At 37.5% G+C, this 25,038-nt stretch overlaps 1 protein-coding gene across 6 annotated transcripts in view; it reads right to left on the bottom strand.

The window, feature by feature from the left end:
• The window catches only part of LOC141451914 (voltage-gated inwardly rectifying potassium channel KCNH6-like), a 522,696-nt gene that overhangs the window by 464,601 nt on the left and 33,057 nt on the right, over window positions 1-25,038 (bottom strand). Inside the window, exon 1 of one of the 6 annotated variants that reach the window (XM_074123723.1) lies at window positions 131-399. The exons of the other annotated variants lie outside the window; for them this stretch is intronic. Coding sequence (XP_073979824.1) covers window positions 131-164 — 34 coding nt within the window. The 5' untranslated portion in view covers window positions 165-399. Of the gene's footprint in view, window positions 1-130; window positions 400-25,038 lie in introns of those variants that run through there. 6 annotated transcript variants of the gene reach the window in all.

Raw genomic sequence — 25,038 nt, forward strand, 5'->3', positions numbered from 1 at the left:
TAAAAAAAATTATTTCTTATTCATTTTTTTGCATTATTTTCTTTTAAAATGTGCATGCAAAGAAAAAAAAAATTTTAATAAAGCATAATAGATAATAGAAGAAAAATAGATAACTTATTATTTAAAGTACCTATTCGACGATGTTTAAAATGAATGAATCCCATTTTAGATAGGAACTGCAAAATCCTTGGAGGCGACACTGTGGCTGCTTACATCAGAACGGGTTTTCGGGATGAGAAATTGGACGTTCCTTGAGGAGAGTTAGAGAAAGAGCACACTATTGTTCCTCAGGCGGAAATTATTGATAAAAGAGGAATTACGCGAGGAAAATATTTATTTAAATTAAAGGGGAAATAAAAGAAGGGGCAGTTTTTTTGCAGAAGTGTGGAGCTGTTAACAGGAGAAGAAAGGTGACGAAACTCTCAGCGTAGCAGGTGGTGGATAAAACGCTACGAAGAAGGAGGGGAAAGAGACAGAGAAGGGAGGGAGCAATTAGAATGGAAGGTTATACTGCAAAATGTTTGCAAAAAGGGATTGGATCAGTGTATAAGCTAGCGCCCTCTTTCGTGTTATTCACCAATACACCGGGAGGGAGGATAAAACAAAAAGTAGGGGAATTGCGGGGGGGTTTCCTTTTAAAAAATTTTTTGGAAATACTTGAAGGTGGGGGGCAATTTCCCCTATATTAGGAGGGGTGGGTGAGAGTAAATACAAACTAGTGTCATACAACTAACAGAGATAGAGAGAGAAACCTTGGCCCTGCACACAGTACTAGACAGAACGCGCTGGCGCAACGCTGTTCGTGTTCTTAGCCGGTCATGGTTGCCAAGCGACCGCGTACTATATACTAATAAACAGTGTAGCAAACAAAAAAAAGAAAAATTTCCCTCAGCAACAACAAAAAAAAAAAAAAAAAAAATGTATACCCTCACACACACACACTCACACTAAACAGCTTGCTGTGTGTAAAATGTGTTAGTCTACACGTTTCTGTGTGTGTGTGTGTGAGAGAGAGTGCAGTGGTTAGAGTAGGGGGAGCGAGGGATGGAGGAGATTGCCGCAGCTAAAGTTAGCTTGGGTCATGGCCTACCAAATATTCAATCCACGAATTTGTTTTTTGGTAAAAGAGGCTCTTTTTTGCAAATATGCAGTTCATTGATCATCTACATATTCATATCAGCAGATTAAAATAATTGACTATTTTTTCTGGCAGGCTTTACGAACAACTACCAAATTAGGGTGTCGTGGACGGAGGCGACTAGCAAACATACTTTATTGTAAATTTCTCATATTAACCATTAAATAAAATCTAAGGTTTAGACTAGAAATCGAATCCACTAAACCAACAATACATCTTAGCTTTGCGGGTCTAGCCTATAACCGCTCAGCTAATGGGGCGCCTTACAAGATTAACACCATTAAATAAAATCCAAGGTTTAGACTAGGAATCGAACCCACTAAACCAACAATACATCTTAGTATTGCGGGTTTAGCCTATAACCGCTCGGCTACCGTGGCGAAATCTGCAGATTAATTCCCTTTTACTACTATTTATTTGCTAAATTCCAACCAACATTCTTCAATTAGCATCCAAAGATTGCAGAAAATTGTAGAAGCCATCTTTGTGTGGGGGGGGGGGAAACGTGGTACTTGCAGTGACTGATTTTGGACTTTTCGCAGTTTAGTGTTTCGCCATGAAGAGATCGAGTCATTTTAGAATGGGGTCGTTTAGGCTGTTGAGATTTATGTGAAAAATCATGGGTAATTGCAACATCGTAAATTTAAAACTTTGGAACCAAGTTCAATATACTCAATTACATCTCATTCGATTCGCCTCAATGGATGTATAATCTATCGCCGGTGAAAAGGTCAAATTTGAAATAATTAACACGATTTATACTTCCTCTTTGTACAGGTAAGAGGTTTTCTGCAAGCGGATATTCTCAATTCACGATTTCAATAAGATTTAACCTACAACAACCAGCAGTGAGACGATGCGTCTGACAAATAGTTGCAACAGTTAAATGGAGCACTAAGATCTATAATGGTGGGTTTATTTGTGCACATGAGGGCTTTATAGACGATGACGTAAATAAGGGCAACGGGTGTACTTACCCCCGCTTTCAACAATGCCTTAAGTGGGTTCACTAAACCCCAGCTTGTTTGGAAACACTCTTCTACAACCCACTGGGGTAGTCCTGAGTGTTCATAGAGAGTTGGAGAGCAGCATTTTCAAGAACCTGTTCAGCACGTCTCTGCTTTCTGAAGAATCTTCTCTTCTCTTAGATCATTGGCAGAAAAATAAAGCACCAACAGACATGTTTACATCTACTAGGGATGTACCCACTCTAGTAGAATTGAGGAAAGAGGTAATAGGGCATATTTATCCTTCGCGCCTCGCCTGGGATTACCCTAGAGGTAACCAGAAAGTTGCTAGATTTAGGGATACTGCCAACATCTTAAAAAACATTTATGGGCTGGTTTTGTGGAAAAGCGAACGAATTGCGCCAAGGCGTGGTTACCCCAAACTAGCACTCCCCTCTTTTCTTAGAACATCCCCAGTAAATGGAGCTGCCCTTAATTTTGGGAGCCTCCTCAAAACATATGAGGAACATGTGGAGCTGGATGGTTGTTCTATCACCCCGGGTGTGCTGCTGGATGAGAGGTCTCATCTGGCCTCACCAGGAGTGGTGCATTAGACCTTTTTGTCCGCAGTGCAGATCAAATAATACCTAATCAAATATCAAATTCAGAACGTTCTTCGATTTCCCGTTTTTAAGTTAAACATACGAGTATATAGTCAAATTAGAAGAACCAAGTTTTCGAATTAACAGGACCTAGTATTTCCAGTAAATCTTCCAGTTGCCTAACTACAAGATTACAGTACTTCCTTTTATGAGGTGGTAAGCGGAAGTAGGACAAGTTAGTAACTTAATAAAGCGTTTTCTTGGACAACTATCATTCATCAGACATTAGCCAGCAGTCCCACCCAAGCACTACGGCAAGATTAGATCGATACAATCAATTCGACTAAAACAAAGTTGAATTCTTTGACAAGAGCTGCCGTCTCGTGGCACTTTCTCAAACTAACCAATATAACATCAACACGGGCTACATTCTGTTTGAAATTGCAAGTGTAATTGATACATATAGAATGTAACGTTTTTATCCTTGAAATAAATACAGGTGGCAGTGAAGAAATGTGTACATTATTGTCCATCACTGGCAAAACTACATAAAAAAATATAAATATGTCCCAGTCCCAGAAAACTGGCACTGCAACTAATTCACTGTTGACCCAGAACTCCCATAAATATCCTACTTTTGGAACCATTTCGAAATAGGAAGTTTTTTTTTTTTTAATGATTTAAGGCGCATCAACATCTAAGGTTATTGGCGCCCAGAGCTTTTTTCAGTGCACTGCCGGCCTCCGGACAGTGTTCTCTCGTTACAGACAACTGTCTATCACCGGACAGTGAGCTGTAAGAAGCTCCTAGGAAGAGAAAATCTAAGGGTCAGCAGCTGGATTCGAACCCGGGACCTCCGCGTGGGAGTCCAGTATGCTAACCTCATAGCTAATCCCTTCCCTAATAGGAAGTTCCTGTAGGGATAGGGACAGTTTTCTTTCGTTTTTTTACTTTTTATGGGGAAATTCTATTAAGGGGCTGGACTATTCTCTGAAGTCTCCAATCAGCAGCTTGTATGGACCCGAATCTTTATTAAAATAGGAAGTACGAGATTGTAGCACAGTAAGTATAGTGTGAGACGGAAGCATAGTTGAAGCAAAATTCTCTACATCAACCTCTGACGATGGATGAAGTTCAGAAGCACGCTACGCCGGATAATACCAGCGATATCACCCAACACAACAACAACTGACCTGCCTACAATCGGGAATAAAAGTTTATTTAATTAATAACCGTCGTGCGAGTGTGCCTGTACTTTTATTTTCTAATATTATTAACAAAAAAAAAACATTATCCATCAAACAGGAAGTGGATAGCGTGCAGGAAATAAAGACGCCCATTCCGCGCAACCAACCAGCAGCAAGCTCAGTGAGCCGCTCTAAAAAAAACATCGATTCAGTTAAATTTAAAGCTCGATTAAAGCCCGCCCAGCTGTCAGCTTTTGAGGTCAAATGGTTATTCAAAAATAATTCGTTTAACTTCTACCAAAAAGTTCATCTGTTTTATTCTATATTAGCTGTTCTGGATAGCGATGGCTACTGTAATCGTGCAGGTTTTTGATTTAGTCTACTCACCGGAAGTATTCACTATCGAGTTCGATCGCTTGCTTTGGTCTGTGTGTGTATTACTAACTGTTACTCAAAAAAAAAAAATATTGTGCATTATTGCAATTTAATATTTCGATTTTTTTACTTTCCAGGCGTTTAATGTTTTGCTCAAATCGGATAATCGATAGTTCATTTTAATGATCGACTTTTCAGTTTGGGGGGGGGGGGGTAATTGGGTTAAAGGCACTTCTAAGCAAGGGAGGCTACGCTGCCGGAAATAAGACCAAAGTGTGGCATTGAAAAAGCCAAATAAGCTGTCCGAGTGTAGTCCGGTAAGTTATTAGATCCGAGAGGAATTATAAATAAGTCTGAGTGGTATTTCAGTAAATTGGTCCAGAACCCCCAAACTTTCAGTTTCGAAACTGTGACCAGGAAAAATGTATGCGAATTCTTAAAAAAACTAGAGACTGACGGAATAACTTCCTGCAACATGGTCACATTACCACTAAAAGTGCCTCCGAAAACCAGTCGGTGGCGTGTTTTAGCAAAGCCACTGACCTGAATCGTTGGGGTTGGTTAGCCACCTCTCAGGAAGTGGTGCTACGACTGGCCACCACATACTGGAGGCACTTCTACATGCTTACCAACTGCCACCGGACAAGTTATTTATTTATTTTTTTAATTTATTCGACTTCACATAAGATTGACCACCGTCGAATGGCATTGTTATTAATTGACTAAAAATTATAATAAAATTTGAATTTTAAATTAATAATCCCACCAGCCGACCATGTGCGGTACCTTGGAATGTACCTAGATAAGAGACTTACCTGGAACCCCCATACGAGACTTAAACGTACCGAACTAAACAAACGATACAAACTTCTAGCCAGACTACTCGACAAACGCTCAAAACTCTCACTACAGAACAAACGACGACTCTATACAGCTCTTCTCACCACCAATATGGGACTTACGGACTCGCAACTTTACGGAACAGCTAAAAAAATCCAACATCAATAGACTTCAAACTCTCAAATCTAAAATACTCCGCCGCGTAGTAGACGCTCCATTCTATGTTAGCAACCACACAATTCATACAGATCTCCAAATTCCACTCATCTCCGAACTTGCCAAAATCCGATATAAACATTTTCCACAGAAAACTCTCACTTCATCCCAACCCTCTAGCTGCAAACTTATCTACAACTACGCTACCCTCCAATCCTCGAAGACGGCTGAGGCGCCGTTGGCCCCGTGTCCAACTGGGTGTACTAATGGCGGCCATCACTGGAGGACCGTCATTCACGTTATTTATTCACGTCGGCCACGTTATTTATTTATACACTTATCGCATTTACCTATTGTACCACCCTGTAGGTACAGGTGTAAATCTCATTAAAAGGATAAATAAATAATAAAAAAAAATTAATAATACCCCACACTAGACTTACGAGGGTCGTTTGAAAAGTCCGTGCAAAAATAAAAACTACTTAATTTTTTGGGGTAAACATTTTTTATTTTTCAACATAGTCTCCTTTTAGGCTTATACACTTCGTCCAACGCTGCTCTAGTTTGTTGATCCCTTCCGAATAATAGGATTTGTCCAAGTCTGAAAAATAGCCATTCGTTTCTGCAATCACCTCCTCGTTTGAATAAAATCTTTTTCCCGCCAGCCATTTCTTCATATTGGGGAACAAACAGTAGTCCGAGGGAGCCAAGTCTGGAGAATAGGGGGGATGTGAAACGAGTTGGAACCCTATTTCCATTAATTTTGCGACCACAACTGCTGAGGTGTGAGCTGGTGTGTTGTCGTGATGGAAAAGGACTTTTTTGCGGGCCAATCGCGGGCGTTTTTCTTGCAGCTCGGTTTTCAAACGGTCCAATAACGATGAATAATATGCACCTGTAATAGTTTTACCCTTTTCCAGATAGTCGATGAGGATTATTCCTTGCGAATCCCAAAAGACATTCGCCATAATCTTTCCGGCCGAAGGAACGGTCTTCGCCTTTTTTGGCGCAGATTCCCCCTTGGTAACCCATTGTTTAGATTGTTCTTTGGTCTCAAAAGTGTAGTGATGTATCCATGTTTCATCCACAGTGACGAAACGACGCTTAAAGTCCTGCGGATTCTTCTGGAACAGCTGCAAACCGTCCTTGCAACACTTTACACGATTTCGTTTTTGGTCAAGCGTGAGCAATCGCGGCACCCCCATCTTGCGGATAGCTTTGTCATGTCCAAATGTTGATGCAAAATATTATGTACCCGTTCATTCGAGATGCCCACAGCACTAGCAATCTCACGCACCTTCACTTTTCTGTCATCCATCACCATATCATGGATTTTATCAATGATTTCTGGAGTAGTAACCTCAACAGGGCGTCCAGAACGTTCAGCGTCACTTGTGCCCTTATGGCCACTCCGAAAATTTTGAAACCACTTATAAACTGTTCTAATCGAAGGTACAGAGTCACCATAATGTTTATCAAGCTTCTCTTTAGTCTCCTCAGGCGTTTTGCCTTTCATAAAGTAGTGTTTAATCAACACACGAAATTCTTTTTCGTCCAATTTTTGAAAATCACTCGACTTCCTCGGTTCAAACGAATGCCAAACACAAAGAAATAGACCGATCTGGCTGAAACTTGGTGTGTGTTCTTCCAAGAGATGCTACTAACTAAACATAACCTCGATACGCGCCAGTGGTGCTATCTCTCTGACTTTGCACGGACTTTTCAAACGACCCTCGTAAAAGAACAGAACTAAACAGAAGCTGCCGACTAGGTAAAAGACTCGATAGATCTAAACTGTCTCTAGACAACAATTTACTACTATTATACAATACTTTTATTTTGAAACCCATCTGGGCGTATGGAATAGAGCTGTGGGGTTCAACTAAACGCTCCAATCTCCAAAGGATTCAATCTCTTTAATCTGAAATACTTCGAACTATTGTACACACTCCATTTTATGTCTCCAACCTGGACTGTACAAACTGTGACCTTAACATTCCTTTTGTCACCCAAGTTGCTGAAAACAGGGAAATTCCTCCACTTCAGCCTTCAATCTCATATAAATCCTCTAGCTCAACAACTTTCTACAAGAACTCTTTCCTGATAACCCGCACAAGACGTCTTAAGAGACAGTGGTGGCCTCGTGATCTCCTATCTAGTGAAGAGAGTGACTAATAGCCTAATGTTTTGGAGTGTTACCTAGTCGTTTGCTCCATTTATTACTCTGTTATCATTGTTACTTATAGCGCTGACGCGCTGATTGCAGCACAAGTAAACATAAAAAAAAAAATAATTCTTACTGTAAATTATTTGTTCTTAAATATTATCTTTTTCATTACTTCACCTTCCAGGAATGAAGTGTAACACAAAGCTCACGGAAATCCGGTTTGGGAAGTCTCCAGAAATTCGAAAATTACTATTTATTTTTATGCATGACCACGCCCACAAAATATTACATTACCAACTTTAACGAAATGTTCAAGTTGAGGCTTCCCGCGGTTTCTAGGGAAGAGTGTTTGCCCTCTCTCAGGCCCTCTCTGTCTTACATACTCACAGAGGAGGGAGGGAAAAAAAGGGATTCCGAGGATCAAAGATGGCTGTTGTACTTATATTACCTGTAAAAACTGTATTCTCGAATTTGCAAACTCGTTAATGTCTTTATATCCACCACCAAAATCTAAATAAGAAGTACAGTCTGGAAGAGATATTGTCGCCTGGTCAAAAATAAAGTTGAGGCAACGATTGATTATTTTAAAGCCAAGAAAGGATATTTGCAGTAGTCGTAGCTGGGATAGATTCTGCACACAGTTGGAGGCGGCAACTTTCTCCCCAAAGGGTAGAAACACCATAGGGAGGCGGTTAATTGCTACTCACTAGCGTGTCTGTAGGTCTGTAGCAAGTTGCCTCTACCGCCTCCGCAGGGAGCTGGCCCAGTACGTGAGCTGACTATGTGATGTCAGGTATTTACCTTAACCGCCCCTCCCCACACACACACATACACACACACCTTGCCCCAAACAGCCATCCAAAATAAGGATTACCCAGGTATATGTTCTGCACATCCATTGCAGGAAGTATACGTAACACTGCCAGAGTCATTTGGTCTAAAACAGCTGGGATTATGGATTTACTATTGTCCAAAGACATGGTGTAGAATATTTTTTAGCAGATTATACTAATGTCGTGAATACTACAGGAAACATGGAATACCTTGGGGAATGCTCCCCCCTAGAGCAGCGTTTCCCAACCTGTGGTACGCGAAAAATAATCAGTAATGGCGGACATGAAAAAATTTAAAAACAATTATATCATAAAAGTATCACAGAAACGTTTTTTTCTTATAATTCTTTAAAAAAAAAAATTAATTAATAATATTATACAGTAAAAGGGAAGGGATTAGCTATGAGGTTAGCATCCTGGACTCCCACGCGGAGGTCCCGGGTTCGAATCCAGCAGCTGACCCTTAGATTTTCTCTTCCTAGGAGCTTCTTACAGCTCACCGTCCGGTGATGTACAGTGTTGTCTGTAACGAGAGAACACTGTCCGGAGGCCGGCAGTGCACTGAAAAAAGCTCCGGGCGCCAATAACCTAAGATGTTGACGCGCCCTAAATCATAAAAAAAAATTATACAGTAAAGTTGTTGTACAGTAATAAGGTTGGTCTGTCTCAAGATATACGAGAAAATATACAATAGCACATTTAACAGGATTAAAATTGTCTTTCATGGTGTATTTTCCAAAACCCAAAAACACTAATGATAATTTGATTTCAAAAACCCCTTCTATAAAGAAAATTTAGGAAAAGCTACATCATTATCGATAATAGATAAAAAAAATTTAATAGAATCATCATGTGACAGAGCTTAAATGAATACTATGTAAAGATCTGCTTAAAGAGACTGATTGTAATGGAGTAAGCTCTATCCAAGCAACATTAAATTTAATTGGTACTTTGAATGCTTAATAGTTATTTATTTAACAAGTGTGGAAAGTAGTACTTTTCCTCACGCGAGGCAGGGTTTGCACGCACGAGCGAGCGAAGCAAGGCGAGTGCAAGTGCAAATTGCCGAGTGTGAGGAAAATACTTTACACTAGAGTTAAATATTATATTTTTTCTGCAACCATTTATTAACTAATAAAATTAAAAATTTCATTTTTACAGTCTACAAAAAGTAATTTATTTATTATAAACATTTATTGTTATATTACAATTATTTACATTACTTACGTATTTACATTACTTATTACATTTTCTGCTGTTTCTTTTATTGATGGAGGAGTGTTTTCTAAACAGGCATCACTAGAATCCATTTTAAATTTCTATAAGGTAACACTATAACCTTTTTAACTGTTATAATTAAAAATATCTAATTATTTATTAAAGTATTATTTTTATGTCTATATTCCTTTCAATTTTTATTTTATTTTTTTAATATTCGTTTTTTAATTATTTAGTTACGTTAAATAAGCTTATTAAAGTTTTACAGAAAATATTTATGTTAATAACAAAACTTCTTATATCAAGGAAGCACAATAAAGTTTTTCCACTCACTTGTGCGGAAAGTGACACTAATGGAAATTTCCCCCCACTAGTGTGGGAAGTTGGGCATTACACAGCTGATTTTAATTGAGTAATGAGAATTTCCCTATATGGTTGCAGAAAAAAGAAATTAATTTAGAAGATTTGGGCACAAATATAATAATCCTAAAGTAGAACTTTGTAAATTAATTAATAATTTTAAAGAGAAAAATATGTACGCAAGTTTTAATTATTTAAAAAAAGTTTTAAAACTAAGATCTTACACTTTACAAAGTTTATAAAGTGAACTTGAACTCCTTTGAAAACAGATACATAAAATAACACATTCGGAATAACAAATTTCACGAAATACCATCATTTTTAAGAAATGGTAGAATTTAGCATGATACCACTACCAAGAGGTACGGTGAGCCACAAAAAAAGGTTGGGAAACGCTGCCCTAGAGTAAAAGCAGTCATGCTTATTTTCGATTTTTAAAATATTTACCGATAATTTTGTTCATATTTTTGTTACCGATAGTTATTCACGGAAAAAAAGTGTTGTGAGCTTGAAGATTCGCTAACTTCATAGAACATTTTCCGCTGAAATTCGAAATCGCAAATCTGACCCGATCGTAACATTTTCCTTTATAAGAGAAAGTAACCTTCAGAGGGAGGAAAAGAAAACTTGAGGAAAATGGAAGAAAAGAAGAGCCAGACGAAGAATAACCAGTCATTTAGAAAGTTCCCCTAAACAGGAAGTCGTGGTGAGGGCGACAGAGTAGTTCCGGCTAAAATAGTGTGCAGGAAACAAGTTGCGACAAAGTTCTGGAACTCCCCAGTTTGTGGCCGGACGCTAGTTTAGAAAAAAAACTCCCCCTTTTAACGCAGGATTGCGGAGAATTCGGTGTCATGTTGGCCACCCACTATTCCGCCACTTCCGCTACTAGAGATATCTCAACCGTTTCATTATAATCTCATTCTCCGTCTGTCCAAGTTCTGGAAGTATTACCGCGTCATTTCTATTTCGCATTATGTGCGTGGCCCTCAGCCAACCCAACCATCTGATCCACTGCGGTTGATCTTTTCCAACTAATTCCGCAATTTTTCTTCCTCTTTCCTATATTTTTACTCTTTCTTGTCACTGGCGCAAGATGAAAAGTGCTAGGTCGTGTAATCAATGAAATTCTGTTTCCGTCATGTAGGAACATTTATCGCTTTAACGTACGCCGATAATATCTTGATCTGTGTGAAACAATTTCCTTTACACCACCTTTTTCCCATCCCTCATCATCACTAAGAAAAGCGTATTGCGTTTAAATCAAGATGTCACCGGAAATACCCGCTGTTATAAGATAGCCTGAGTCCGAAGTGAGCAAACTTCAAATTGCTTATTGCTACGATTTTCCGGTTTTTGAGTTACGCTAAACAAATACGCCACTTTTTTTTAAGGTAAAATAAAGGATTTCCGGTGTATATTAAAAAACAAATCAGCACGAACGCTGACTAGCGGTAAAAAAAAAATGAAATAAAGATTATTTTATTTCTGTGATTAAATCGGGTAAAGAATACTGATAGAAAAAGTTAGATAAGTACCATGAGTGGAATACATAATAAAGTTGGGACTTCCTTTCCCTTTTTTTTTGTTTTTTTGTACTTCGCGAGAAAATGTGTGAATTTCCACTAACTTTTCCCCAGAATATTAGAAAGAAAATTCTATATAGGCGCCTCCCCCGCCACAAAAGTTAAATAAACTGATAGGAGAAGGAACACAATGAGGTGGGATTACTCTAGAGAGTTTTTCCAGGAAAATGGAGAATGATGCTGTGTCTGTTGTCCTGGATAAGAGACGTTAGAGGATCATTGAAGAAGACCACAACACCTTCTTCGGCGTCCCGGTCATAGCAGCCATAAAAATAACTATCTTCATAGAGCGTTATTTCCTTCCAGGGAATTCACTTCGTTACCTCTCATCCTTCCGCCTTCTTCCTTAATCTTGTTAGCGTTTACCGGTAATTGCGAATGGAGAACACTTTTTGGTTGTTAGTTAATTAAGTTAAGGTACTTTTGTTGATGGATATTGGCCAACTAATGGCCCAATTGTCCAAAAACTACTTCTTCGTAATCCAAAAAAAGGTGTACTTGAATGAAAACTTGAAATCTGCCCAATTACAAATCTTACAACTACATCATGTTGCTAAACTACAGCCCAAAAGGAGGAGTTTAACAGACAAGGAACTTCTTCAGGTGAGAAAAACGAATTTCCCTTTCAGAGAGTTCATTAATACGTCACTGAGAAGCGTTCAGAAAACTAAAAACTTCTCTATCGAAGTTTCAGTCAAATTATTATTTTAAATTATTTAAGGCGCGTCAACATCTAGAGGTTATTAGCGCCCCGGAGCTTTTTCTAGTGCACTGCCGGCCTCCGGACAGTGTTCTCTTGTTACAGACAACACTGTACATCACCGGACCGTGAGCTGCAAGAAGGTCCTAGGAAGAGAAAATCTAAGGGTCAGCTGCTGGATTCGAACCCGGGACCTCCGCGTGGGAGTCCAGTATGCTAACCTCATAGCTAATCCCTTCCCTTTATTTTTTTTTTTTTGGCGCATCAACAGTTGAGGTCATTAGCGCCCGGAGCTTTTTCCAGTGCACTGCCGGCCTCCGGACAGTGTTCTCTCGTTACAGACAACACTGTCCATCACCGGACAGTGAGCTGTAAGAAGCTCCTAGGAAGAGAAAATCTAAGGGTCAGCTGCTGGATTCGAACCCGGGACCTCCGCGTGGGAGTCCAGTATGCTAACCTCATAGCTAATCCCTTCCCTCCTTCCCTTTATTATTATTATTATTATTATTATTATTAGTTCAACAAACAAAAAGTAAACACCAATAGTAAGCAAGCACTGTCTTGTTCTTCAACTAACTTTTTTGTTCATGTGATGGGGCGCATAAACTATTATTATTTTTTGTGTCCTAAATAAATTCTACATTTTTAGCCTTTGCAACACTAAACATGTTGACAGTTTGATAAACACGTTCTAACCTGCACAAAACAGAAAAAAAAAGGCGCCACCAAAATAAATAGAACATTAAAGCTGTTTCAGAGGTTGAACTTTATGGGCGCCCTGTATTATAAAGGACTCTACTAACTATAAATCTAGAATCCATCAATTAAATAGGTACTTATAACGGAAATATATTGACTGTTACTGTTATATGTTAATTTCAGATTGCGCTACAGGCTCGAATTTCTTGGAGGGATTTACTTTATGATCTCTCAGCTGGTTGACATCCCTTAAATTTGAAAAGAAAAAAGTGAATAAAACTACAAAATAAACATTAACAAAGATCATTGATGAACTTAGTTGCGCAGCGAATGACCTTTGTGGCTAGCATAATGGCTGTTGGCCCAATTATCAATGGAAACACCAACGACGGCTATAAGGCTAGGGGGAGGTTTTTTGTTAACCTTATGCGAAGCTGAAAATGTTATTTAATCTGCACTAAATTTATACAGTACGCACTGTCTAGAATAACTTTTCCATCATTTCCTGTTTTTATCCAATAATTATTCATTAAGAAGAAAAAGGGAAACATTGGTTTGTTTGTTTTTCATCAAGTGATGGCGCATAAACCTTTTGTGTCCTAAATAAATTCTATATTTTTAGCCTTTTGCAAAACTGAACATGTCGACAGATTGTTAAACACGTTCTAACCTGCACAAAACGGAAAAACAAAAAAAAAGAAGCGCTATCAATACCAGCATTGGCTGGTATTAAATTGGAACTTGGGTCTAGTGCAGTGATGGCGAACCTTTTGAGCTCGTTGTGTCTCAAAATTTTCGAAAAATTGAAACATAATTTTTGTGGCGTGTCATCACACATCTCAAAAGTAAAGACTAAAAAAAATTAGAAATATTTATAATTATTTGTTTAATGCCATTTAAAATGCAAAAACCAAAATTGTGAAACCAATAATTTACATTTAGAGACTTACATTAATATTATTATTAATAACCAACTCTGAAAGATAAATATTGAATTATGAAATTTTTTATCTTTGAAGATGCGTGTCACCAAAAATGTGAAGTGCTGACACGCGTGTCATAGGTTCGCCATCACTGGTCTAGTGGTTATGAAGCATGGTTTTGGGGTAAGTAGGAGATCACCAGTTCGAATCCTGCTTTTTATTAGTTAGTATGTACTTCCGGTCTCATCTACGATACCTAACTGGTATTTAAACGATACTCTCGAACCTGGAACTAGTGCTGCACGAGAAACGAGACCGAGAAGAGACTTGAGCAACCGAGACCGAGACCGAGATCGAGACATGATATATATCTCGTCGAGAAATCTCGGTCTCGTCTCGGTTTTTCAAATATTAATTTTTAGCTACAAAATTATAAAATTGTGTTCTTTATTAATAAATAATCATTACGGGTATTGAATTAATTATTAAAAGATACGATTTTATTATATATGCTCAATATTACTACATCTATTTGACTTCGAATTACATAAGTAAAGTAAGCAAAGTAAAGTAATCGCCTATTTTTTCAGGCGGGGCTTTACGTCCAACTACCAATTAGGTGTCGCGGACGGAGGCGACTAGCAAACATACTTTACTGTAAATTTCTCATATTAACCATTAAATAAAATCCAAGGCCTAAGACCGGGAATCGAACCCAGTACCACAATACACATTAGCTTCGCAGGTCTCGCACCGCTCGGCTACCGTGGCGGCCCCCTTCGAATTACATAATTTTTACATAAATTCACTAAATTTCACTATTCATATCATTCATTCATTCAATTTCATAAATTTCACTATTAATAAGCTAATACTTTGAACTTTGATATTATTTGAATTATATTTTAGAATTTTGGAATTAGTGAATTTGAAAAAAAAGACTATCTATGCACCTAAAAAATATTGCCACAAATTTTCGTTTTTAAGATACACTTTGCCCAAGCATTGATACATAAAAGAGCTTTTACTGAGTCAGAAGTTAGAGAAGATCTTCTATTGGTCATTATCATCTTTCCGATGGCACTGAAGTTGCACAGATACTAAAAATATCTTTTGCCATTCTAGACAAATTTTTGAAGGAATTCTCAAGTGTTTTCCACCATTCTAAAATGTCAACGTCTACTGGTGCTTGGTCTAATTTGGTGTAATTAATTATTTCTGTCTTCCATGCTTCGGTGATATTTGCTGATTTTTGAGCAAATGGTGCAAAAATATTGATGCAGTCGTCGTCGTCGTCAAAAGGTGAATCATCAGATTCTTTATCTTCACCAACAGCCATAACTAATGGAGCGGGAAGTTTGTTGGGAGGTGTATTTTTTATTTCACAAATCGACTTGTTATAGGAGGCAGATATGTTATTTGGGTCTTTCATTTGGCGCGTTTTCAACACCTATTTGAAATTATATAAAGATATATAACAGTAATAGTAACATATGATGCATTGAAGTGTAAGTAGTTGTCTTCTTTTACACACATTTTCATTACCAATATATAAATTAAAATAATTATTAGAAAATAATAGAATTTTTTGAATAGATTATTAATAGCAAACCGCTTTTAATACTTAAACAAAAATTCAAAAAACCGAGACTGAGACCGAGATATCTCGACTGAGACCGAGACTTGAGCGACCGAGACCGAGACCGAGATCGAGACTGCATAAAGTCTCGCCTCGTCTCGGTCTCGTGCAGCACTACCTGGAACTTATAACAGACCTTGTTTATTTTTAGAATTTTTGAGATGTAGCAGGAAACACCCCATTGTACTTATAACGTGTAATGAAATCAAGGCGGACCTTTCGAGACCTTAAAATGGGATAATTCCGATCTAGAAAGTCCGGATGTAGAAAGTTTCTCGATCTAGAAAGTCTGCACCATTGCAATACCTTTTACTTACTTACCGTACAAACAGCCACTTTTTTTATATTTTCACCAAAACGATTGGTAATGCTTTAATGTTAGCATGGATTGCATGCTAGAATGCTAAAAGAGAAACTAGAACTGAGAGTATGAATTTTTTAATGGGTTCTCCTTTTGATGAGGCATTCCACTATCATGTTGCCAATGTATTCCACGAACTCTTTTCAAGAAGATCGATAACAGATAAAGAAAGAAAAAGAGTAGGGGAACTTCAGAGGCCCGGTATAAAGCTAAAGAAATATTTAAAAAAATAAATATGAGGGCAACAGTGCCAATAAATCATCACAGAAATATTTATCGATAATAATCGATTATAATTTTGTTGTCATATTCTCGATTCAGAAATTTCAATATTAGGTGTTTTTTTTTTAATTAATTATTTTGTAGAATTTACGCTTTAGTGATTGTTTATTTTACTGACTTTTAGTACTTCTTCCTTGTGATTGCGAAAAATTTGATTATCCACCGGATATGACTTCGTTTCCGATATCTCCTGGATACGGATAGATTTAGATCCTCTAACTGCTGTGGAGTTACGTCCCCGTTCAATCGGACACTATGTTTAGACACGGTCCTTGTGATTGCGAAAAATTTGATTATGCACCGGATATGACTTCGTTTCCGATATCTCCTGGATACGGTAGATTTAGATCTTCTAACTGCTGTGGAGTTACGTCCCCGTTCAATCGGACACTATGTTTAGACACGGTCCTTGTGATTGCGAAAAATTTGATTATGCACCCGAAATGACTTCGTTTCCGATATCTCCTGGATACGGATAGATATAATTGGTTGGCAAATAAGTTCGTTCGGTTTTTGAGGTTGGAATAAATAACAATTTTTTTTGAAACTTTTTGGATTAAAAGAGCCCAAATAATTTTTTATCGCATTGCAGGGCTTAGTAATCCAAAAAGTTTCATTAAATGAATTTGAATTGGAAAATTTCAGTTTTTCCAGTGTATAAATATTGTATTTTGCAGTAAATTTTCTCATTTTTGAAAAGTCCCATTCCCTTCCACAAAAAAAAACGATGATTTATTTGTTAAGTAAGCTTTGAAATGCGAGAAACACCTTGTTTTTGCCTTAGTTTGCTCAAAAATGTCTTTTTTATTGATTTTGAATGTCGAAATTTCATTTTTATCATTTATAAAATACTTCAATCTGTCGGAAATTCCCTCAGCTTCAAAATGCATGCATTGGTTTTGCAAAAAAAACTGTATTGTTTTTCCATTTATTAGGCTTAACAATGCAAAAAAAAAGCCGTTTTTTGACCTGAAAAATAAAAAAAATAAAAAAATCCACAACGTAAACCGATTTGGTTTTGCAGTGGATTTTGGTTAGTTTTGATCCAAATCATAAGGAGAAAGACAAATTTTCCATGTTGGTGAACTTATCAATTAAAATCGTTCTAGGCGAACCCGTGATACTCGTATACAGGGTGTCCCAAGCTATATGGATAACGACTTTTTCTCGGAAACTAAGATAGCTAGAAAAAAACTAAAAAATACGTGTTCCCTTGGTTTTTTGTTAGGAATCCAAATTTACTTTGTAAATTTTTTTCGCTGGTTCCAGAAGCGAGATACAGGCACCAACTTCATTTTTTCAAATGGGAAGGTGCGGTTTTTATTTCAGAAATAGATTCCTCTATTTTTTTAAAGAAAAATTTACTGGAACGGTTTTTTTCTGTGAGCGATATTTTAGAAGTTATGAATGAAAACATGATTCTTATAAGAAATGTCAAAATGATAATATTATAACGGTTTTTTGATTGAATAAGAAGAAAAGAAACACGCCCATCAAATTGCCTACCGAGATATCTCTTTATATGCCTGGTGGTGTTATATCGACTCGGGCGGCGATTCAGTGGCCACCTCGTTCTCCGGATTTGTCAACTACGGACTATTTCCTTTGGGGATACCTGAAAAACAAGGAGATTATTCATAACTTTTTTCTTTCTTTCCTTATTTCTGCTTACCTAAAAGCATTTCTAAATCTAGGTGTATCAGAATCAAGCCGGGTTGGCATCTGTAGATGAACAAAAGCAGAGAATAGATACGTGTAAGTCGGTTAAAGCCGAATCTATTTCTTTGGCAAAAAGGGGCGATTGGTAGGAAAGTGCATGTCTAGGTATCTCTAATGGTGGAGGCCATTTCGAGCATGATCTGCAATATTAATGAGGAGTAAAATTTATGATAAAATAGTACTTTTCTTCTTATTCAATCAAAAAACTGTTATAATATTATCATTTTGAAATTTCTTATAAGAATCATGTTTTCATTCATAACTTCTAAAATATCGCTCACAGAAAAAAACCGTTCGAGTAAATTTTTCTTTAAAAAAAATAGAGCAATCTATTTCTTAAATAAAAACCGCACCTTCCCATTTGAAAAAATGAAGTTGGTGCCTGTATCTCGCTTCTGGAAGCACCGAAAAAAATTTACAAATTAAATTTGGATTTCTAACAAAAAACTAAGGGAACACGTATTTTTTAGTTTTTTTCTAGCTATCTTAGTTTCCGAGAAAAAGTCGTTATCCATATAGCTTGGGACACCCTGTATATTGACCATTCTTATTGATAACTTCTTGCCATCTTTCCACCAACTTCATTATACCACGTTCGTAGAACGTGTCTGTAGCTTATCGTCGATAAAACCAATCAAGATGTTTTTCGACAGTCTTCTCGTTATCGAAAGTTTTTCCATTCATGCAGTTCTGCAACTATCAGAATGAATGATAATCAGAAGGTGCCAGGCTCGGTGAATACGGAGGATGAGGCAAAACTTTCTAGCAGTGTATTCCGATTGGTGACTGCAGTAGAGTTACGTTCCCTGTTCAATCGGACACGATGTTACGGATACGCATTGCACCATAAGATCATCTATCGTGGACCTAAACGTATCTTATCTTGCCTAAATTGTGGGTTGTGCGCCCCAGCCCTAAAACGCCACATTTTTCCCCACTAATCTCCGCGTTTAGACGGGTCTGGGAGGGTGGTACTGTATGTTATATGGAAGAAGAGACATGGGTAAACGGGAAAGCCAAATGGAGTCACGAGGAGCCAATCACGCAACACACACACTTTAGGACACGATCTTCCTGCAGGATTGTAAATTTGTAAAAAAGGACACACCCTGTCCTGCGCTCAATACATGCATCGTATTGGCCGCATTTAGTCTGAAAAGTTATTTGCACTTCCCTCATCTTCGCCTAATTAATATGCTTTACATTGAGACCGCTGTGGACCTGTTGGAGGTATTTACTTTGAAACTCCATTTTAAATATATTTTAAGAGTCTTAGATCTCCCCCAGTGCCGCTTACCGAGAATCTTAGCGTTGGAGATTATCAATAAAAAGATTTTCTGGTTTCGACATTGGATAGACTTGGCTCAGAAGTATTCCTGCGATTTTGTGGCCTCTGTAGAAAATATACCTGCGTGGAAGGATCAATTAGCCTCCCTGTTGATTAAGATGAAAGCAGCTCATCGTCGGGGGTTTCTGGACCGCGTCTCTCTTTCGTCCCGCTTCCTTTTATACAGAGAACTTGACCACTCATTTAGCCTTTGTCACTTGAATGAGGATAATTCCTTGGGTCTAACTCTAACTGAACTCCGCTGGATCTTTAAGTTAAGATGTGAGCTTGTCTACCTGAATCATACGCCATGGCTGCCTAGGGAGATTGAACTTTGTTCTCTGTGTAATTCAAGGTGCATTGAGGACGTGGTTCACTTTCTTGGTGACTGCTCAATTCTTTCTGAGATCCGGAGACTCTATCTCGGACGTTCAGTACTTACGAGAGAACAATTGATTTCTTTCCTAAATGGAACGCGAAATTGTCAACCTCTTGTTAAATATGCTCGCCATGCCTGGTCTTATCGGTATCAGCTGGTTCAGGAGTTTAATTATTAATTTATAATTCTGTTATATATTGGTTATTTTGTTTTATTTTTATTTCTAGGTCAGTCATATTTTTTGTTTATTATTACTATTATTATTTTTTGGTTTATTTGTTTTTCCTTTCTCTTTGTATTATAGTAACATCGACTCCGGCTGACGGATTTTTCAAGCCGTACAATATTTTCATTTTGTAATTTGTAAATATTTCATATGTAAAATAAATATTATTATTATTATTATTATTAGTCTGAAAAGTTGAACAGCTTAACAGGCTTGCTGTTTTCTTGGAGGCTATAGGCCCTTAAGGGACCTGGTCAAACCCCGGATGGTGTAATGCTTTCAGTCTCTCCTTAAACCCTAATAACAACGATTTTCTGGGGAATATCGAGGTGCGGTCATCATCAATAAATACAACTTTTTTGCTTTAGGTATACCAACGTTTCAGTAATTTTAACTAACTTCTTCAGGGTATTATAATAAAGTTTGTAAAGTTTAACGAATCATCATAACAGTTATGTTGATATAGCTCTACATTAAACTTCGCTAACTTTTTTATAATACCCTGAAGAAGGTAGTTAAAATTACCGAAACGTTGGTATAAAGCAAAAAAGTTGTATTTATTGATGATGACCGCACCACGATATTCCCTAAAAATCATCTATCAAAAACGGTCGAAAAAAAAAACGAAAACCTAATAACAATATTGAAAAACTTTTTTGAAAAAAAATTAAGAGGTTATAAAACCCATCGTAAAGAATATCGCTTAGCCGGAAATACGTCATTTCAGGCAATAATTTTCCATACAAAGTCCAGCATTTAAACCAAAAAACTAAACTTAATGTTGAAATTTTTTAAAGTTTATTTTTGATCGATAAAAAAATAAAGCTTAGATTAGATCTATCGCTCGCTGAAGTCAGAGATCAAAGATCTCTCCCAAGATTTAAGAGCGACATAATGATCGATATATTTTCACCCTGGACAACAACAACATAAAAAGTTGCAACACTAGGCCAGCGACAAACAAACAGTTTGGATTGGTTTTTATCTATAAAATATCAGAACAGCTGGGCAATCTATTCATTTTGTTGTCAACTAACATAGTCTGCTTCCTTTTTGTGCGTCTTTGGCGACAATAAGCACCTCTGAGTGCCAAGTACCAGTAACAATAAGCTCTGCTAATAAATATCAGTTTATATCCGCTTTAAGGAGGCTAAATAAAAAAAACAAGCAATTCTTTTGTAGTCTAAGGGTGACGTCATTTAATTACCAACAGGAAATGCCAAACCTTTCTGGTGACTTTCAATAAAATTGGGTGATTCCATTTTTTTTAAAACTTTTTCTAAGGTATTTCAATCGAACACTATTATGCATTTTCACCGTCCTAGGAGATCTAGTGTTTTCTTTCCACTAGATACTCGGACTGTCAGTATGTAGCCACCTTAATTCTGAAAACGAAAAATTGCAAAAAAGTTCGCAAAATTTTGAGAATTCACAGCTAGGTGCCAACAGGAAATGACGCAATAAGGTTTTGATCAAAATCGGGCCCACCCGGAAATACCATCTTATTGAATCAAATTTTACAATTAGACAGGATTTCCTCTAGAAAACTCAGCACTGTTAATAATAGTACTGTGCCTTGCCACCTAGTGTAGGACTGTTAGAAGCTCCTAGAAAGAGAAAAAAATCTAAGAGCCGGGGCAGCTGGATTCGAACCCATGATCTCCTCGTGAGAATACAATACGCTAACTGCATAGCTAATCGCTTCCCTAAGAGCGTACGTATTATAATAGTTGGTAAGTCTATTTTATTTTTGCAACAAATTTTATGTTTGTGTCACTTCCGTTCAGGCGATTTTTATCCCATATTAAAAAAAAACAAAAAAAAAACGAAAAAATTGGCCAAAACAGGAAGTGTCACTTTTTCGGAAAAAAAAATTCTCCAGCAATTTTAAGATTTCGTCAAAAATGACGTACCATAATTTCATTGAAGCACCGTATAGGGGGGGGGATTACAAACATAAAGTTTGTTGCAAAAACAAATAGACTTACGAACAATTATAATACGCTCTTAGGGAAGGGATTAGCTATGCAGTTAGCGTAATGGATTCTCCAAGATCATGGGTTCGAACCCAGCTGCTGAACATTGGATTTTTTTTTCTCTTTCTTGGAGCTTCTTACAGCACACTATCCAGTGATTGATAGTGTTGTCTGTAACGAGAAAACACCGGAGGCCACCAGAGCACTGAAAAAAAGCTCTGGGCGCTAATAACCTCAGATGTTGACGCGCCTTAAATCTTCTTTTTTTAATTATTATTATTTATTTGGTTGAGACCGCGGTCTATACAAAGAGGTTTGTACATAAAAAGAAGTACAAAATAAATAAAGCACTTAATAGCAAATAATTAAGAAATTATAATGAGTCTAGTAATTTGAACTGGAAAAAGATTCTTAACGGAAATATAATATATTCTAGGTTCTAAATATAACTAAACAAAAATTATTATTTTTTCTTTTATATACGAGGGTCGTTTGAAAAGTCCGTGCAAAGTCAGAGAGATAGCACTACTGGCGCGTATCGAGGTTATGTTTAGTTAGTAGCATCTCTTGGAAGAACACCCACCAAGTTTCAGCCAGATCGGTCTATTTCTTTGTGTTTGGCATTCGTTTGAACCGAGGAAGTCGAGTGATTTTCAAAAAATGGACGAAAAAGAATTTCGTGTGTTGATTAAGCACTACTTTATGAAAGGCAAAACGCCTCAGGAGACTAAAGAGAAGCTTGATAAACATTATGGTGACTCTGCACCTTCGATTAGAACAGTTTATAAGTGGTTTCACAATTTTCGGAGTGGCTATATGGGCACAAGTGACGCTGAACGTTCTGGACGCCCTGTTGAGGTTACTACTCCAGAAATCACTGATAAAATCCATGATATAGTGATGGATGACAGAAGAGTGAAGGTGCGTGAGATTGCTAGTGCTGTGGGCATCTCGAATGAACGGGTATATAATATTTTGCATCAACATTTGGACATGACAAAGCTAACCGCAAGATGGGTGCCGCGATTGCTCACGCTTGACCAAAAACGAAATCGTGTGAAGTGTTGCAAGGACGGTTTGCAGCTGTTCCAGAAGAATCCGCAGGACTTTAAGCGTCGTTTCGTCACTGTGGATGAAACCTGGATACATCACTACACTCCTGAGACCAAAGAACAATCTAAACAATGGGTTACCAAGGGGGAATCTGCGCCAAAAAAGGCGAAGACCGTTCCTTTGGCCGGAAAGATTATGGCGACTGTCTTTTGGGATTCGCAAGGAATAATCCTCATCGACTATCTGGAAAAGGGTAAAACTATTACAGGTGCATATTATTCATCGTTATTGGACCGTTTGAAAACCGAGCTGCAAGAAAAACGCCCACGATTGGCCCACAAAAAAGTCCTTTTCCATCACGACAACGCACCAGCTCACACCTCAGCAGTTGTGGTCGCAAAATTAATGGAAATAGGGTTCCAACTCGTTTCACATCCCCCCCTATTCTCCAGACTTGGCTCCCTCGGACTACTATTTGTTCCCCAATATGAAGAAATGGCTGGCGGGAAAAAGATTTTATTCAAACGAGGAGGTGATTGCAGAAACGAATGGCTATTTTTCAGACTTGGACAAATCCTATTATTCGGAAGGGATCAACAAACTAGAGCAGCGTTGGACGAAGTGTATAAGCCTAAAAGGAGACTATGTTGAAAAATAAAAAAGGTTTACCCCAAAAAATTAAGTAGTTTTTATTTTTGCACGGACTTTTCAAACGACCCTCGTATATTGTTAGTTTTAACTAAAATTGCGAAATTAACTGCCGATGGTGACTACTGTAAAACGCATGACGAACATACGTGCATACACAAAGATGAGGGGAAAAATCCCCCCTTCTAAAGACACCATTTTGGAGTCTGGTGAAAACACCAATCCAAGAGAATCTGCACTAACATCTCCTTCTTACGATGACAAACGAGTACCACAAAGATATTCTCCATCTCCATAAACCTCTAAATCTATTACTATAATGTTTAAATAGATAACTCACCAATATCTCCCTGATGTGATTGTATATTGTTTGAAATATATTGTAACTTACAATAAAATGAAATTGATAAAAGATTAAACTTCTTATCGTTTCCGTTGCAAAGAAGGATGAGACTAAAAGGTAGTTAAGGATGTTGGGGGGAGGTTTCATCGACCCTAACCTTCCTTCCCGCTGTCAGAGCTTCCGGTTAACCTCGATTGTTATATCGATAGATGCCCCCATCTTAAATACTTCTTATAGATTACTAGTTTTGTACTTTTTTTTTATATTTCCACTATCTGTGCATCTAATGGAAAACAGATTTATATCTAAAATAAAAGAAAATAAAAAGTAGTTTCCGTTTATAAGAAATGATTTTTCCATAAAGACTTTCAAACATTTCCTACCAGATTCTAGCACATCCATGACCTATAAAGGGACATGTGTACTTTGTGGTATAAAAATATAATACAGAAAATAATGTCGAAACTTCGGAAAGAAATACCGAAAACCAATCATCTACCAACAACCAGTTATTACTGATAACCATAGAAACAGCATGGACCCCAAAATGAAGAAAAAGCAAATCAAAGATTGCTGGCTGCAGACGGGAAGGGACTCTCCTCTGACCTGAATCCGGGATTCTGATAAAAATGATGATACTATAGGAGAACAGCAGTAATTTTGCTGCAGAAACAAAAAAAAAGTATCCAAAACTTAGGGTAAATGGATTTAAGTAGATGATTATCAAACAAGCTCAAGACATTTTGGATATAAGAGCTTCCGGGGGGAAAACAAACAAGACTTCCGAGGCGGAAGAACTATTTATCAAACAAGCTCAAGACATTTTGGATATAAGAGCTTCCGGGGGGGAAAAAAACAAGACTTCCGAGGCGGAACAACTATTTACGCAACACCATTGCTTTCAGAAAGGAAATTAGAAAGCCTACATTTCCGGAGCACCTGTTATTTTCCAAAATTGGTTATAAATTGGCTTGGAGTCTTCACTAGCCGAAAAGGAAATCTTAAGAGAATATCCATAAGGGCTCGAAGACGTGATATCTGCCCTTTTAGAAAGTCCATTATCTTCCCAAGATATGTCACCATGTATGGAGCTAGATTCACTGTGTACCTAGTTAGGAGACTATGTTCAAACTATGATTAATAAAATCATGTTTCACACTTATCAATGGTACTTTTAAAACAAAGTACCAACTGGGAAAAACCCATTCCCTCCCCCCCAATAAAAAGCTCTTGAAATTTCATTTTCCGGGGAAAATGTTACAAATAAAAACTATATTTATGCAATTAATTTTCCAAGTTGAACCAGAAAAAAATGGTCCATCCGGTAGAGTTTTCAGCGTACAATTCTTGCTGAAGA

The sequence above is a fragment of the Rhodnius prolixus genome, unplaced genomic scaffold (assembly GCF_049639745.1).
Source record: "Rhodnius prolixus isolate KJV_2025 unplaced genomic scaffold, Rpr scaffold_14, whole genome shotgun sequence".
NCBI classification, from domain to species: Eukaryota; Metazoa; Arthropoda; class Insecta; order Hemiptera; family Reduviidae; genus Rhodnius; species Rhodnius prolixus.